General features: G+C 37.7%; 1 protein-coding gene across 1 annotated transcript in view; it reads right to left on the minus strand.

The window, feature by feature from the left end:
• PRKACB (protein kinase cAMP-activated catalytic subunit beta) overlaps positions 1-16,011 on the minus strand; it is a 94,666-nt gene extending 78,655 nt beyond the window's left edge. The window contains exon 1 of the mRNA XM_007421375.4: positions 15,702-16,011. Within this exon, the coding sequence (XP_007421437.1) occupies positions 15,702-15,747 (46 nt within the window). The 5' untranslated portion in view covers positions 15,748-16,011. The remainder of the gene's footprint in view (positions 1-15,701) is intronic.
• Between the last annotated feature and the right edge of the window lie 1,435 nt (positions 16,012-17,446).

Genomic DNA, 17,446 nt, shown 5'->3' on the forward strand with positions numbered 1-17,446 from the left:
CAGGAAAAAAAATCAGGTATATACAGCAATTTAAGCTTAATCAGAGATTATTTGATACAATGATTGCCTGTACATTTCCATGATATATTTAGCCTACAATTTAACAATAACGCTTTTCAAATGTTAAGACTTTCCTTTCTTTAGTTTTAATAAAAGGACTGATAATGGTTTAGTGGAATCATAAACCATAAAATTGGATTTACTAATATAGTAAAGAAGAATGACTCTCACTCCCCATTGCAGCTTCTATGTCCCACCAGGTCTGCTGAAAACAGTAGCTAGCCAACACTCTAGGTGAGATTTTGGGAACATATGTGTATTGGAGAGCGCCTTACCAGATGATCAGAAGTGCACTTGTTTTATTTATTTATTATATTTATATAGCCTCCCATCTCACACAAGGTGACTTTGGGCAGCATAAACAATTAAAAAATAAATACATAAAAACAATTACACACAAAAAACTGTAAAAATCAATGACTTTAGATTTCATTCCCTCCCCTTTCCTGTCACATCTATGAAACTGTGGTTCAGTATAACGCATACAAGGAAATACATTCTGGTTGGTACAAACAAGGTTTTCCAGTAAGTTTAGTACTGGTCACCAGCTTCAAATTACGTATGAAATCCAGACTCAGCACGAAACCTGTTTTGCATTAACCTAATCCTCAACCATAATTCAGAAGAGAAAGAAGACTTATTTTGAAGTCAGAAGAGAAGGAATGTATATACAGGTAATCCTCACTTAACCACCACAATTAGGACTGGCAACTCTGTCACTAAGTGACACAGTTGTTAAGCAAAACATCACGTGACAACACTAGATTTATAACATCAGTTTTGCTGTGGTCGTTAAATGAATCACCCACAGTTGTTAACTGAGACACTTGACTGTGATTTGCAATTTTACTGCTGGCTTCTCCACTGACTTTCCTTGTTGGAAGCCGGCTGTGAAGCTTGCAAATGGCAATCATGTGACAGCGAGATGCTGTGATGGTTGTAAATGTGCGCTGGTTACGAAGCAACTGAATTGCAATCATGTGGTTGTGGGGATACTGCGATGGTTACAAGTTCCAGGACCAGTCATAAAATTACTTTTTCGGCACTGTCATAACTTTGAACGGTCACAAAACAGGAGAGTTGTTAACTGAGGACTACTTTATAGGGGGGAAAGACCATCAACAACAGAATACACACTCGTATAGATTTAATTATTATGGTTAAAGCTAGAGGAATATTATACCTGCACCAGCTCAGAAAGTATCTACTTGTCATAAATTCTTTCCAAAGTGTAAACTTTGATTTATGATGTATTGAATAGCCAGTCAAAACCAAATCAACAAACACTGAAATCAACCCTAACAGATTAAGCTACAAGTTTTAGTGGGTAATATTATGGGCTGTAATCCTTTCTCAGTACAACTGACAGCAAAGGAATTCATCATGAATTAAAATTCTGAACTCAGGGAGATGAAGTAGCAGAGGCAACACCTTGAAAATTACTGGAGGAAGTTCTGTCTCAAATCTGACTGGAGCCTGGTAGGAGCTAATGTTCAAGCCTACACAGGAACGATTAGACTAGCAAGAAGGAAATATTTTGCTTTCCTTACTGCATCTGCTGAATGTCACCCAACAGCCCTTTGTAAGAGGACTCATTCTTTTAGGGAAAGACAATCACCAAGAACATAAAAGCTTCTGTGAAAAATTCTCAGAGTATTTAGCAGATAAAACTGCCCAGATTTGAATGGAGTTAGACTTTCAGCTAGTGCTAAAGGAAATAACTGGGGCTTCAATCTTTGTAGTGACCTGGAATCAATTTGAGTCTGTGAATCCTAAGATATGACTCTTTGTAATGTCAACTCTGCCACCTATGGATCCCTGCCACTCATGGTTAGTTAAAGGCTCTCCTGAGGTGGCAGGAGTTTGGATTTGAGCAGTAATCAATGCTTCCTTGAGTGAGGAGGTGTTCCCATTATCTTTCCATAGTGGTGCACTGTTCTGCACACTGCTCAGGAACTCACTCAATCTTACTATCTTGGATAACTGTTGATCTATCTTCAATCTTTTCCTGGGGAAAGACTGGGATAGAGGGAGTGCAACTCTCCTGGTATTCCTTGATCTCTCAACAATTTTCAATATTATCAATGGTATTGGTGGTGTATTGTTCTAAACTGCTTCCGCAAGATTGGATTTGGAAGCACTGTTTTGCTATGGTTCTTCTTCCTGAGGAGACAGTCTCAGTTGGTGAGTGGGAGAGGAGAGGAGAGATCTGCTCTAATCTGTGGAGTGCCTCAGAGCCCTCTACTGTCTACACTTCTTTTTAACATCTACAGTACATGAAACTGCTGGAGGACATTATCTATCAGCATGGGGTCTTTATCATCAATATGCTAATGATACCGAGCTATTTATCTTGGCCCTAGGCCAAACAGGCAAAATGGTAGAAATGCTGACCCAGTATCAGGAGGCTGTCAGGATCTGGATAGGGAAGAATAGACCAGACTGAATCTCTTCAAGCTAGAGTGGCTTTGGGTTTGTGGACCTAACAATTTTAGGGAAATACCATGTTTGACTGAATGGAGTTGTATACCCCTTTCAGAGGTTGTTCACAATTTGGGGGTCCTCCTAGATTCACAGTTCCTGCTCAATCAACAGCAGCAGCTGCGGTCAGGAGGATATTCAAACTGTTTCATTTTGCACACCAATTGCTGCCTTTCCTGGATTGGGAGACCCTGCTCATAGTCACTCATGTCTTAGATGCCTCCTGCTCTGATTACTATTAAGTACTATATATGGGGTTGCCCTTGGAAAGCATTTGGAAGCTATAGCTGGTACACAATGTATTTATCAGATTTGTCCACTGCCTGAAACCTAATGTAATCTAACAACATAAAACACAGTACAAAAATCAGTATTATAATTAAAATGATAAAATCCAATTTTTAATTTGACAAATTTGGTATTAAAATTAATGGGCTGAAATTTTTTTTTTTTGGGGCATAGTGCTACTGGTCATTAATCCTTAAAGGCCTTGAAAGAGCCAGATGCAAATAAGATCAACTTTTTATTTGTCCTTTCTCTATTAGAATACCATCTGATGGGGCCTTGAACATAGGCATTTTTGACTGCTACTTCCATACTCTGGAATTCTGTCCCCACAGAGGTCTGTTAGGGTTTGGTCTGTTTTTCTTTTTGGATTCAAGAGCAGTTAAGATCTGGTTATTCTGCCAAGTTCAGGAAGAGGGAATGTTGTGACTGAAGATATGAATTTGGCAGACACGTTTTTGTACATCTTTTTTGTATAATTTTGATACTGTATTTTATTTAATGGGTAGGTCTATTTATTATTTGGAGGGAATTGTTTGGTGATGCTTCTGACTATTAATCATCCAGAGCCTTTCAACAGAGACAGCACATAAATAAATAATCAATCCGTTCCAGAGCCTTCCGGCATGGGCAGCATGTTGTAGAAATGATTGAAGTAAGGAGCACAATACCAAGGAGAAATTGCCAGCTCTTTATTCAACAATCATTGGGTGCCTGCTTTCCCTGAACAATGGAAAAGCAAAGATTTTTATAGAAGTTGAGGGCTGCAAGGCAGAAAATCCTAGGGATCTGATTTGCTGGCCAGTTTGGGAAGCTAGGCAGCTCCTTGGCAGTGTACCTAGGGTTATTTTTATAGGTAGGCAAACAAGCCTTTCCGGAGAGCAGCAGAGCTGAGGAAGTCCAGTGTTAAGGAGACAGAATGCTGAGGTAATCAGGCTGATTGAGGAGAGAATACTGGGGTTTCTTACCTTGCTACTAGGCTGCAACTCTGTTACTAGGGCTGCCCTTGGACTGTACTGTGAGCTGGTGAGGAGACTTCTATTCTTTGGCTTAGATGGGCTTGCAGGGGACTTTGTCTGGGGGCAAAGAGGGTCAATTTGGGTCTGATAGGATTAGGCAAAAGATGGACTGGGTTTGACTCTGGTCATGTCCAAAAGACCGAGGGTGCAGGGGTAGGGAAGGGTGCCGCCTCCATTTTGTTTGTTAGATTTATTTTCTCCACTACATAGCATACAAATAAACTGTTCCAAAAGTTGCTGACACTATTCTCTCCAAACCTTAGTAGATGAAGGAGAAAGTTAAGGATAAGTCTGCCTTCCTCTTTGTATCCAAAGCTAGCACAATTTTTGCCTTGTATGGTAAAACTACAATAATACATAACTATATACTATTATTAACTACAATTATTAAATCCAAGAAGACTAATAAGAAACAATACATATGTAATGGTAGACCTTGAGATTGTTTAACTTTTAATTAATGAACTAATACAGTGAAAAGGTATGCTATTCTCAAATTACAGCAGTTTAAATTTTTTTTGTACATGCTTTAGGAAAACTATCCTCTAGAAACCTTAGATCCCTACCATCCACCATGATATTCATTTTAAGCAGACAGCACAATTGCTTGGAGACATGCTTCCCCGCATACTTGAGCTAGAAGTGTCAGAAAAGTTCTGCTTTTGCTTGTAATGCAGCAGTGGTGTCTGCAATGACAGACCAAACAGGTCAATCTGCTGTTGCATATATGTCCAAAAGACATGGCATTTGCAGTGTGGCACTACACTCATCATTTTGACAAAAGTAGAATCCTGCAGATGCCCTTGCTGTTCAGTGTACATGTGATGCTGGTGTCCTTCTACCAGCCATAACAAGCCATAAAATGTAAATATGGAGGTAGGTTAATTTGGGTTCATTCTGTATTTGAGTGATCAGCTTAACCTTTGTCAAAATGTGGACTGATACTTTAGAAGGTGCACCTTTCTAGCCACAGAGAAGAAGCCAGTAACTATTTTTGTAGCACTAGTCAGTAAATGAATCCTAAATATTTTATTGGCCCATAAAATTATTTAAAAGGTTTGAAAACTTCAACTTTAAGATGCTGATTATTTAAATATAACTAATACAGAAAGCCTTTAGCAACCATAAAATTAAAGCTCAAATTTAACTAGCCTAAGGAAATACAATGGTGCTTAAGTTTGTGAAGTTTGAATTTTCTACATTTCTACATTAACTAGCCTAATGAAATACAATGGTGCTTAAGTTTGTGAAGTTTGAATTTTCTACATTTCTGCATAAATATGACCTAAAATGTGATCTGTTCTCCACCAAGTCCTAAAACTAGATAAAGAGAACCCAATTATACAAATGAGTCAAAAACATTATACTTGCTCATTTATTTATTTCAGAAAATGATCCAAAGTTACATATTTGTGTAATTTCAAAGATAATGTTTCTTAGAGTTTGATCAAACATGTATGTCTGCAATTAATGTCACCTTCCTTTTAATTCTGTGAATTCATCAACTCAAAAGCAGCCAAAAGTCCTGTTTATAAATTGCTAAATATAGGAATAAAGAATTTTAGGCTGCCAAGAATGTAAAATTCCGCAAAACTATACCAAGAAAATTTAGCAGAGTTTTCTCAGTCTGGCACCCCTTCAAATGTGTTTTTAACTTTACAGTTCTAGGAGTTATAGTGTAATTTTTGAGGATGCCTGTTTGGAGGCTACTGCCTTAATTGAGTATTAAGTGTATAAGTAATACAAACTTAGTTTAAGCATTCTAGTCAATGTATTTATATTAAAATAAATGTTAGCTTCTCTGTAATCCTTTAGTGATATTTGAGGGGCTTTGAAAAAAATAATCTGTAGTATTCAAAGATGATAGACAAAAGAAAAGTAACTTTAGTGGAACTGCATCCAGTCTGAACTTTGCCAATAGAAAAGGAAGAGAGGTCGTTTTCTGCAGTTTCCTCTATTCTAGCCCTCTTAATTTGCTTTAATATATTAGATCCATGCCACTCCTGGTTGGTTAAGGCCTCCAAGGAATAGACACGTGGATGGATCCACGTAGTAATAAATGCCTCTTTGAGAGTTGGGATAATTCCACCAGCAGTGAAAGAGGCTTCTGGATAAAGGGAGGAGGCAGCAGGTACCAAAATCCATCAAGAAAAAACTTGGCCGTATAAGTACCAAGGAAATGTCACTGACCAAATAACATAGAAAGTTCCTGGCCCAATAAATCAGTTTGTTATATTGTTTTAATTTGCTTTTTTATTTTAAGACACTTCTGGGCTTTGGCAGTACCCCAGTAATTTCCCAGTGGCCCCAGCAACTTGCATTACTGTCTGGCATAGTATATCCCCAGTCCAACTTGAATGTGGGGTAACATTAACTTTAATCAAGCAATTTTAGCCTATTTTTACCCAGGCCAAGGAAGTATTTTAGTTGCCTGCCCCTGCAATATGTCATTCCCTGTAACCTGGAGACTCTGCCCTCCCTCATTCATGAATCTCAGAGAAAAGATCTGCCTGATGCCATGATGGATTGAATTCTTCCAGGTGCTGCTACCCACTCTTACCACCCTACTAATGACCCATACCACAATCAAGTGTGAAGTTCAAAGGATGGACACATTCCTTGCTGGGAAAATGATCAAGGTAATATAGATGAAGTTTTGATAACAAAATCCTCAAAGTTGCAAGCAACACTCTTTACATTTTGTGACTGTCTGGACTCTGCACACTTAATATCACTTTACAGAACTTATTCTAAGTGCCTTTGCTTGCTGTGTATCTAGTTTGATCATTTGCGGGGGAGGGTATGTTTGAGGGTAAAACCTGTGGATTTCAGATTCTGTGAAGAAATGGGTCAGTTGGGAGCCCCACTGAAGAAGACTAGAATTATGTGTGGCATACCCCCACACACACCTGGGGATGGTAAACTATACTATGCACTCACTTCTTCCTTTCTTCCCTTTGTATCTACTCCCCAATGGTATCAGATGGGGTAGTGAGATTGTAATATGTGAATGCACCTTAGGGACAAAGCCTGAATATTCTATTTGGGTAGAGGGGTGATGAGCCCTGCAATACTTTCCTTTACAAGAATGAGCCCTGTGATACCTTTTTTTTACAAGGAGGGGATGGACAAGATCTATATTGTCCACTTCAATAACCTGAATGAAACTCTCCGCATTAAATTAAACGGGCCGCCAATCACCTACCATGCTGACATGAATACCTCTCACCCAAAGAATCCTGTCCCACTGTGTTCTACTGAAACACTCTACTGGGTTACTACCTTAATAGATGGCTTTGCCTCCTGACTAGGATGCAGTCAAAACACTTCTCTGTCCTCTTCTGTTCCCTGGAAAAGATCTTCACAAATAAATTTCTCTCATTGAAATAATGTAGCTACAGCTATTTACACCACCAGAATTTTGACTATTTAACTTAACAAATATGCATAACTTTTGTGTAGTCCATAGAATTACTTCACTGATATATCAGATTAAGCTTGCTGTGTTTTACTGTTATCTTCTATAGTATATTTCTAGTTGCTCAGCAGCCATTTAATATGCATATGCAAATTTATTTATAAAATGTATTACCCACTTTTCATTGTAACTATTATAATCTTAAACCAGAGATACAAAGTACAATTAAGAGCACAATATTACATCATCTTAAACCCAGAAGAAAAGCAGCAGGGTTTAGCATTCTTGTAAAATTAAAATTCAAAATTATGTTTTTCCTATAATCCTGAAAAATGTTTAATAATTTTAAAACTTTTTACTCAGTACAGAAATACTTTTACCAGAAATGAAACATATGAAACAAAAAATTAACACAGAGAACTTTCCCTTAGGGTTTAAAACAAAAAACAAAAAAAAAATGTATACCATTACATAAAATCTTGTTCAAGAATATATATATGCCAGATCAATGATTAACAAATAAAGTCTTTGGGAATACTTTAAACACAAGGGGAAAGCTTCTTATGTCACAGATAAAAAAATTACAGAGCAGCTGTAATTAGAAAATGGCAGACATAGGAAAATATGCACTGAAAATTAGTAATTGTTAAAGACAAATAAGTATTGCACTGTGTAAATTTGTAAAAAGAGATGCTTGTCTGATTAGACAATAAAACAAAGAAAACTAATTTTCTTTCATGTTGGTAAATATATGAAAACAATTAACATTCATGTCTGTGAAAAGATAATCTTTATATAATGCAAAGCTGATAATGAAGTACCAACCTACTTTCTAACAGAAAAGAGAATGTAAATTACTGTAAACAATATGGCTGACACCATCCCACATTAATTTGACAGTTACTTATTTCAAATTTATACACAGCTTCACATTCTATCAATTTTTGAATATTTCAAAAATGCATTAATTTTACTCCAAAGTTTGCTTCATATCTGTGTTTCTGTATTACTCTTCACACTACAATGGTGAAGAACAGAACATGAAATAAAATAAAACAAAATTTAAAATTAGCCAATTTTATTAGAACACGCTTCATGGAACTATAACATTTTTTAAGAAAGTTAATGTTACACTGCGTAAATAAAATGAGTTTAAAAAATTAAATCTAATAAAAATTTACTATGTTTGAACAACCACCTGATATTAAAAATTAATATATCAATATTTCAAATAACTTGATGATTACATATTTAACAGCAGAGAGAAAAAAATAACCCAGGTATTAACTTAGTTATAACCAATAACTTGGTTAGTTAGTAACCAAGCAAATATTTGTAGGCAGTCTCACTATTATGATGGGATGCAACTTCCTTAGATTGAAAAATAATATTTCATCATAAAAAAATTGGGAGCTTTAGTTATTTGTCATGATTTCAGTGGGATCTGCTTCTAAGCCATCAGATATTAAGCTATCAGGGTCCTGTTCTGTACTAGCTAACATGTATCATTTTTTTAAAAAAAAGCTTTCTATAACTATGTTCATAAAATATTAATTTTATTAGGGATACCTTAGGATACTGTATTGCTCATTTCTAAGCTGTTCAGGCAATATACCTTTATATGTTACATTATAATAATGGCATGCTAGAACACTAAATATGATTTAAAGAAATATAACTTAAAGTATACTGAATGACCACCATTAGCATACACAATTAGTTTCAGTATACAAATTACAAATCATATGTTTGTTTGGGCTGTAACATATAATTTTAGTAAATTCTATGTTAGAACAAGAGTCTACCCACTTAAATTCAAGAATGTTTATAGCAGCAAGGTTTTAAAACATCCAGCTATTATGTGTCTTTCTTTAATAACCAAAAATAGAAAAATCAATTGAGAGGGATAGAAATTATTCATGACTTTTAAAGTGAAATTGCTTTGGCTGTTTCTTGCAAATAAGCAAGCAACAACAACAAAACATAATGAAACATGAATTAGACATATTCAGAAGACATCCAAAATCAGCTGGATAAAATGGCTAATATTTATAAGTAAATCTATTTTTAACTTTAAAATTGCAATGCTGATTAAATGTGGCTCTCCTCCCAATTTAAGCTATATCTAGAAAGTTCATATACATTATTCTCACTAGGTATGTGCAGAATGGAATAGTTCTGAGAACTCTGGAATATTCCATTTCTACTCTGGATCATACTAACTCTGCTACTCCAAGGATGGTGCACTTTCTAAACTGGAAGCAATTTTAACATTCCAAACAAATGGACGCCACACATCTATGATTAAATCACTTCTATGTTGGAATAAAGTAACACCGAAGCAGGTACTTGTAATCACATTTAACCTATTACCAGTAAAAGGCATTTGTCAAAGTTTCTGAAAGAAAACTCTATTCCATTACTTATTTTTAGACCCTGACCACTCTGAATACCATGCTTGAATACCATACTATAACTTAAAGAGATAAATTTCTATGTGTCTCAGGCACTACATGGGTGCTGAGCATTAGAACTGTATAAAACCAAGATGAGTAATAATACAGCACCCCAAGAGGTGTTGTTCTGTTTAAAATTATTTTTAAAACATGCAAGCAACATATTCTCAAAAACATTTAACTAGAAAAAAAATTAACTTAATTGTATGTACTTTTAAATTAAAATATATCTGACTACATGGGCACCAACAAGAACATACGGATGGCTGTTCTTATCTGTAATACCAGTACTGGCACTTACTATAAAGTATTCACAGTACGTTTTTCCTGTATCTGTGGTTCTGGGTTTGCTTTTTATTACTTTAGACATGCACAACATGGCAAATGGGCTTCTGCATGCTATTCCCCCCACCCTCGCCAAGGTCTCATTATCCAGCTGCTAGGCTAGAATGGGACACTTATTAAAAAAGAGGACCACTTTTATGCATTTTTAGATTAGAGCGAGTTACCTAACCAATATGAAGAATGAGCTACAATTCTGAGGATGAACACACTTGCCATTAGCTATGAAGGATATTCTCCACAATGTCTTGAACACAGACTGGATTATGTATTGTTATGAATAGTGTACCTTTGCAAAAATATTTCTAATTGCTCTATATACATTTTATGATACTGAAAGGCAAACTATTTATTATATTCCTAGACATGTTTCTGCATAACTCTTCCTAAATATACAAATTAGTTTCTGTATACAATGGTTTTGTGGTTAACTAGGGAGTGCTGTTATTTTGTGGCCCCAGAGATTTAAGTGGTTCTTGAACTAATTTTGAAAGTTTTCTATGAGTGATCACTTCAAACTTCTAGCAAGAGCAAACTTTTTCTTTTTGAAGCAGCCTATATAAGAAGAATGGTGTGCCACAAAGACAAGGGATGATCTTCCATGTATGTTTCTGGCTCTACCCAAATACCCTGAGGAAATCTTACTCTCAGGAAATAAAAGTTCTCAACTTTATATAACTTGGCCTCAGACCAAAATATGGCCAGTTGCAAGAAAGAAAGGGTCTGTGTAATCATATATTATAATCTTAATTGTTTGAAAGTCTCATTCAATTTAATAGAACCAACTAAACACTTCTACTATTTTCTATTTTAACATTTCAGTTATTTTGAAAGTCACACTGAAAGTCACCTCTTGTCAAAAAGGTGGAGCAAAAACTGTAAACATAAAGTAAACACTCAACATTTGGGGAAAACAAAGTAACATATGATCAGTATTGTCATAAAGAGATTTGGCTATCTCATCGTTAAAATTCGCCCATACAATTAAAACAAATGGGTTTTAATTTTCTTTCCTCTTTGGAACATTGGTGTTTCTGTTTCCACATGTACACATATTACAATAAGTAGCAGAATTCTGTGATGATAAAGATAAGCTGAAGCAACATCCTGATATACAGAAGGTTCAGTTGTAAACTCTGTTTTCATTCAAACAGAAACACACACAACAAAATACCTGCTGCCAGAAACAAGGATTTCTTTTCTAACCCACGACTTATGTGTGGTAAAAACAACTTGGTTCACCTGCCTCGCTACATAAATGTTCATTTGTGGGTTCTGAATAAAATACAATTGAGTTTGCGTAATATAGTACGCCTTAAACTATGGTTTATAAAACATTACAGCTGGTTTCATGCAACATGCTAGGACAAAAACAGGCCAACTGTATTATGGCTTAGTGCAATTTGCAAATCCAGCTATTTCTTGATCAGACTGCCCACTGAAATAAAAAGGCATATTAATTATTTATTCAAATTATCTGAATTAAAGATATTGCTACAAAATTATATTAAAATTAGATGGAATGCATTCTGTGAATGAAATTTCAAATGGTAGAATATTAAGGAAAATTTTCCCAAACTAGTGCAATTCAAATTATGTTTATTTCTTTAATTTCTAAGACTGCCCACTCACAACTCTGCTGGCTTACAGAAAATTAAAAGATCAAGACTATAAACAGTAACAACATTAGAACTATAACACCCAGAATTGGAAAGAATCAGACTGGAAAGGCACCAGACTAGGGAAGTCTGGTTTAAAGTTCAGAAATCTACCTGTAACAACTTTCACCTCATTTCCTCAAATAACGCACATTTGTTATTATTGTGGCCTGCTCACAGTTCATCAATGTAAATGTAAATGACCAGTAGTAAAAAAATTCATTTATCTAGCAACTTTCATTCTTAGATGTTTCAATCTTGTAGAATCTTAGACTTTTCAAACTTCATCTGAGTGATGAAACTTCAATCATGATGAATACAATTCTGATACTCTCCCACAAGGATATATTTTTTAATTTACAATATGAAATGGTGACTTGTTAATTTTCATGAACTGTATTTCCTAAAACCAACTATCTCAGTGAAATCACCAAGGTTTGTATTTCAGGAAATGTTTTACTTAATCCTCTGAGTATTGAAGTCTTAAAGGGAATCCCATTGGTTGAAAGGTACATTGAATTAAAGAGTTTCTATACAGGTAGTCCCTGGGTTAAGAACGCCAGTTTACAGACAACACATAGTTAAGAACAGAGCCTATTATAGCAAAATTCGAGTTAAATATACAATGATTTGAACCATTTGATACACAATGGTTCAAGTTAATTACACAATACTACTTATATAGTATTATACAATAATACTGTTCTGGCTTACATACAAATTCAACTTAAGGACAGGCCTTGGGAACAGAACTTGTTCTTAAACTGGGAACTACCTGTACTTCTTGAAAATATACACTCTGCTTCTTAGCTGTAAATGTATTTGTTTTGGAAAGACAGCTACCTTGCCAAAAGTTACTAGATCACAAAAGTTTTTACATTTTATTAACATATTCTAGGTTTATTAATGTTTATTAATATAGTGTAGGTTAATATTTCTGAAAGTATCACTTATTTGAGGCTTGAGGGAGAAAGAAGCAAATGTACTTTTCCAACCAAACAAAAGTTTTTCAATCAACTGACCAAAACTTTTACAAATAGTTCCTTGCCAGCTTAGAGTTTTTAAAATCTCATTTTCATGCAGTGTATTCAGTTATAGTTAATATAATTTTATGCTATTAGCTTGCACAAAACATTATCAGCCTGCAAATATTACACTTTAACATTTCTTTAAGAAACATCCAAGATTGGTCTTTTGGAGATTATTTTTATCCTACAGTTGGCTTCACTGTTAATTAAACCAATGAGTATGCACATCCATGAAGTCACCAGGAGCTAAGCTTAATTCAAAGGAGAGGCTGCCTGATTGCCCTATCATGCCATCATACAACACTTCAAGTATTTGTTAAACCAGAATTTCTTAGTATAGTGGGAAGGACCTCTTTAGTTAACATTTAGGTTTTTTAAAAAAAAAAGGCACACCAATACTGTATTATAGAAATCACAGATCCTAGGCCAATGCTTTATCACATCAATCTAACCACCATCAATCAAAAAATAAATCACATAAAGAAGCAAGAAGAAATATTACTATTCCACAATTTTTATCGTATAATCCTAAAAAAGTTCTTCGCTAGAATTTTCTCCTCAAACAATGCACTGCTTTATTTTGCATTCAAAAGTTCCATTAGGATCAGAAAAAATGCATCAAGGACAAATCCATCACCAGCTCTGAGGGAACGGTCAAAATTGCTTGTAAGTGCATATAGCTATTGAACACCATGATCAATACTGCCACATAACAGCAAATCTAGGACACAGCCATAGCTTTGATTATTTTTAATTATATGCATACAGTGTAAAGAGATTACAGATTTACAGACTTTGAAATATTGGGAACCCAACTTTTGCACTGTAAAGTGGTAACTAGAGTTTCAGTTTATTTAGTTTAAGAGGAAGGAAAAGTGCTCAGGGCATAATCCAGACAAGATTTATAGAATTCGCTAAAAATGCTTCAAGGAATCAAAATTTGCACACTAAATGCATGGATTCCAGAGTGAAGAAAACAAGAATTCATCATTGTGTAGAAATGGATACACAAAACCTGCTGTTCTGTGCCTAAAGCATACTGTGATGTAGGAGGTCGTTCTTTAGAAGCCAGGCTTCATCTTACTGGAGTAGTCCTCAACCACTGGGAATACTAGCTAGGGATGACAAAACTGTAAAACAACATATCTGAAAAGTACAAGATTGAGAGAGAATTTCAGTGTAAGAACCCAGTGGTCTGTTCCTTTTAAGCCCTCCAACATACAGGTTACACTCAGAATAGAGTTGGAAAAAGTAAATGGTTGGAAACAAGATTTAAGTCTTTAGTATAAACAAATAGCCCTCCGCACCACAGCTCATTTGGACATTAATGTACCACTCACAAGAAGTACCATGACAGGAAAGGAAAATTTCAGTAACTGTCTTAAGGGAAATCCTTTTCTCAGGGTGCAGATTGCAAAATCCAAAACAATGGTTTTTTTCAAATGTCAGGCTCACACTGATTCATCATAACAGATATGCACTAGAAGACATGAAAACTATTCTCCATATTATTATTTAAACAGGAATACAATGATTTATTATAACACAGATCTCTTAACCATTGGTACCTGAACCTTGAGATGCTCCTCTAAAGTAGGGCTAAGACTGTAATATTATATAAACTTATTTGTGAGCAAATCCAACTGAATTCAGCAGTCTTTATTTCATAAATATGCAGTGGATTATGGTGCTAAACATGTTTCACTTATTCTGGATTTTCTGAAACAACAAGCCAGCCAACATTGCTATAATACTTCATTATTCAGCCAAATATTTTATTTGAAAGACCCATAGCTTCCTCCAGTTAAAACCTAATGAAGTCGACAAATTTATAAAGCAAACCATCCCCCAACATTATTTGCTAGACAATATATCTAATCAAAATAAGCAGCCATTTAAAAATGGTTTCAGGTAAGTTAAAATAAAACACACACACACACAAACAAAAGCAATCAATAGGGTTATTATTAGTACAGTGCAAGACAAAAATATTGTATACTTCTTTCTGTTGGGTTACAGGCTAATCCAAATATTTATCTAATAATAATAAAAGGATCATTGGTGTTTCTATTTTTCCTCTATTAAAACTTTGGGTGATAAAAGTTTATTATTAGGACTCTGCCATGAAGCAGAAATGAATTACTGTAACGTTTTTTCCTGTCACGACATAAAAACCTCTAAACTCTTCTACACCATTAACATGCTTAAAGCTTCCTTTACATTCCAGATGCTGAAAATAATTCTTTCACCGTAGCAAAGGACTCTATAGTGGGAAAAGACAGGGAGTTCTCTGGGGCTGTATCAGAGAAGTAAAAGAAACACACCGGAACCAACAAGCAAATCAGTGCAGAGTTTACATCATTATGTATCGCGCGGTCCCAAAGCTTTCCCTTGCCATCCAAGTTGTGTGACATAAAGCTTTCTCTGGAAAGTCCAGATTTTCTAAAAAGAAAAGGAAACACAGCGAAGAGGGAGCGAGAGAAACCCCACTGGCTCTAATTCATTCTTCCTCCGCCGGGACAGCCCGATTAGAGCAGAGCAGGGCGAGCCTGGGAGCGTCGTCCGGCTCACGGGGGGCTCGGCGCGGGTTGCGGGGACGAGGGGCTGTCTTCGCGCCCTCTCCGCCACTTCCCGGAGCCTGGCAGACCCGAGTTAACTCGCTCACCTACAAGCCCCCAGATCCCTGCGCGAAGCAGGCCCCGCAGGCCAAGAGAGGACTGAGGGCGCTCGCCGAGGCACGGCCTCCGCCTCCAGGCCTGCTGCCCAGGGCAAAGAAGAGGGGCTGCCGCAGCCCGCCAGGCTAGGCCGCAGGGCCTGCCAGTGGCCGTCCCGGCGCACCTTTGGCGAAGCGGCGGCGGCGGGGCGGAGGGTAAGAGGAGGGGTGAAAGAGAGGTGCCTGCCTGCTTTCCATGGAGCCAGAGGCTCGCCTTCGCGCTCCCTCCTGGCTCACTCACCGCTCTCAATCTCGTTGCCCTTCTTGGCGGTGGCGGCGTTCCCCATGGCCGGACCGGGGCGAGCGGAGAGAGGTCGGGCTGCGCCGTCCGTCCAGAGGGAAGGGCGGGAATCCCGAGTGCGCGTCGAGCGGCGCTTCGCTTGGCGCGGCCGCCCCCTTCCCTCCCCTTCCCTCCGCACTTGGCCTTTCCCGCTATCTTCTTCCTCCTCCTCCTCCTCCTCTCTGCTTGGGGGTCTCCGGGCGGCCTCAGGAGCAGGGAGGCGGCAGGAGAGCGCTGGCTGGTTTGTCCGCTTGCCGCCGTCCCTCCCTCACTCCCTCCCCAGTTCACACACGACGGAAATGACGGCCGCCGAAGCGCCTCCTTCTTCGGAGTCGGCTCCTTACCTCTGTGCCCGACGCCCGCAAAACCCTTCGGCGCCTCGGCCTGGGGTGCTTCAGCTTTCTGGCCGCCTCGGGAAAGTGACTGAGGCGCTTTCCTAGACTGCTCGCTGGGAGCCGAGCAGTTCTGGTTTTGGTCGGGTTTCCCCCCGAATTAGGTGGAAAGCAGGTGCCATCCCTGCAGAGAAACCTCTACCGCTCCTCCGCACATTATGCACCGGATGACAGACCCCGTTTTTGCTCTGAGTTAACTGAAAATAGTCGCCACCTACCTTTTGGTTCAGTAGCTCACGCCAGCGACTTTACTATGCGTATTTGGGAATAAAGTAGCTAGTTTACTATCGTACTTAGGCTTCCTCGGGAATGAGTCCCAGTGGACTTGGAGGGGCTCAGCTCCGAGTTAATGTGCAAAAATCGGAGTGCAGCGCTATAGATCCTCTGCTGAGGAGAAAATTACAGCTTTAAGTACTCTGTGACTTCAGAATAAATAAGTTCAGGCTGCCGCCATCCAATGCCCCATTTGCGTGTGTGGAAATAATTTTCAGAGAAATTTATTTTCTGAGTAAACATGCATTGATTTGGGTGGAGTGGCTGCAATCCTGCATCGCTGTCTATACAGTACTTGGAAATCGAGACCTAAACGGAAGGAAGAAAAAAGTACATACTGGCTAGACATACAGCTAGAACATTTGTTGATTTATGTTCCACCTTTTATTCTGGAACTCAAGGCAGCAGAGTTCCCTCCTGTTTTTTTCACAACAGCCCTGTGAGGTGGGTTGGGCTGAGAACATGAGTTTCTATGGCTGAGGATGGACTTCTCCCAATGCCATAATCACTACACCACATCTGCTCTGGTGAAACTCACTTTAAGATAAAGTCATTTGGGAACTCTGCTGGTGTTCTGATGGGATTGCTGCCATTTAGGCTGGAGCACCACTGATGGTATTTTTACTAGCAACCTTACTTTCAGGTAGACTGCTGAAATGTGGAGCATGTTTTCAAGCAATCATTTACAAAGATATGTAGCATGTTCCATTCCTTTTGTCAATTCCAGCTAAAACATTCTAATTCTAATAATCAGTGATCTACACCTATTCTACACAAGGATTCCCATACCTAATCCTGGCAACATTTTTACAGGACTAAATAGCATAATTCACTCTCTTAGGGGCTGATTCTCCAGTGTGTTACTATCCATTTAGTAGCCAGAATCAATCTCTTGATAAGAGAAGGCCAACTTGATCTCTTTGTTCTGTGAAGCTACTAGCTACTGGGAAAAAAAAAAAGCTGCTGAGAGCTTGCCTCATCCTTCCTGACCATATTCAAGGCTAAACTATTGCTGATTGTTTTCTGTTTGGTGGTGCGCTC

Source organism: Python bivittatus, unplaced genomic scaffold (assembly GCF_059951505.1).
Source record: "Python bivittatus isolate LINGU-HERP-01145 unplaced genomic scaffold, Pbiv_v1 ctg000700_np1212, whole genome shotgun sequence".
NCBI classification, from domain to species: domain Eukaryota; kingdom Metazoa; phylum Chordata; class Lepidosauria; order Squamata; family Pythonidae; genus Python; species Python bivittatus.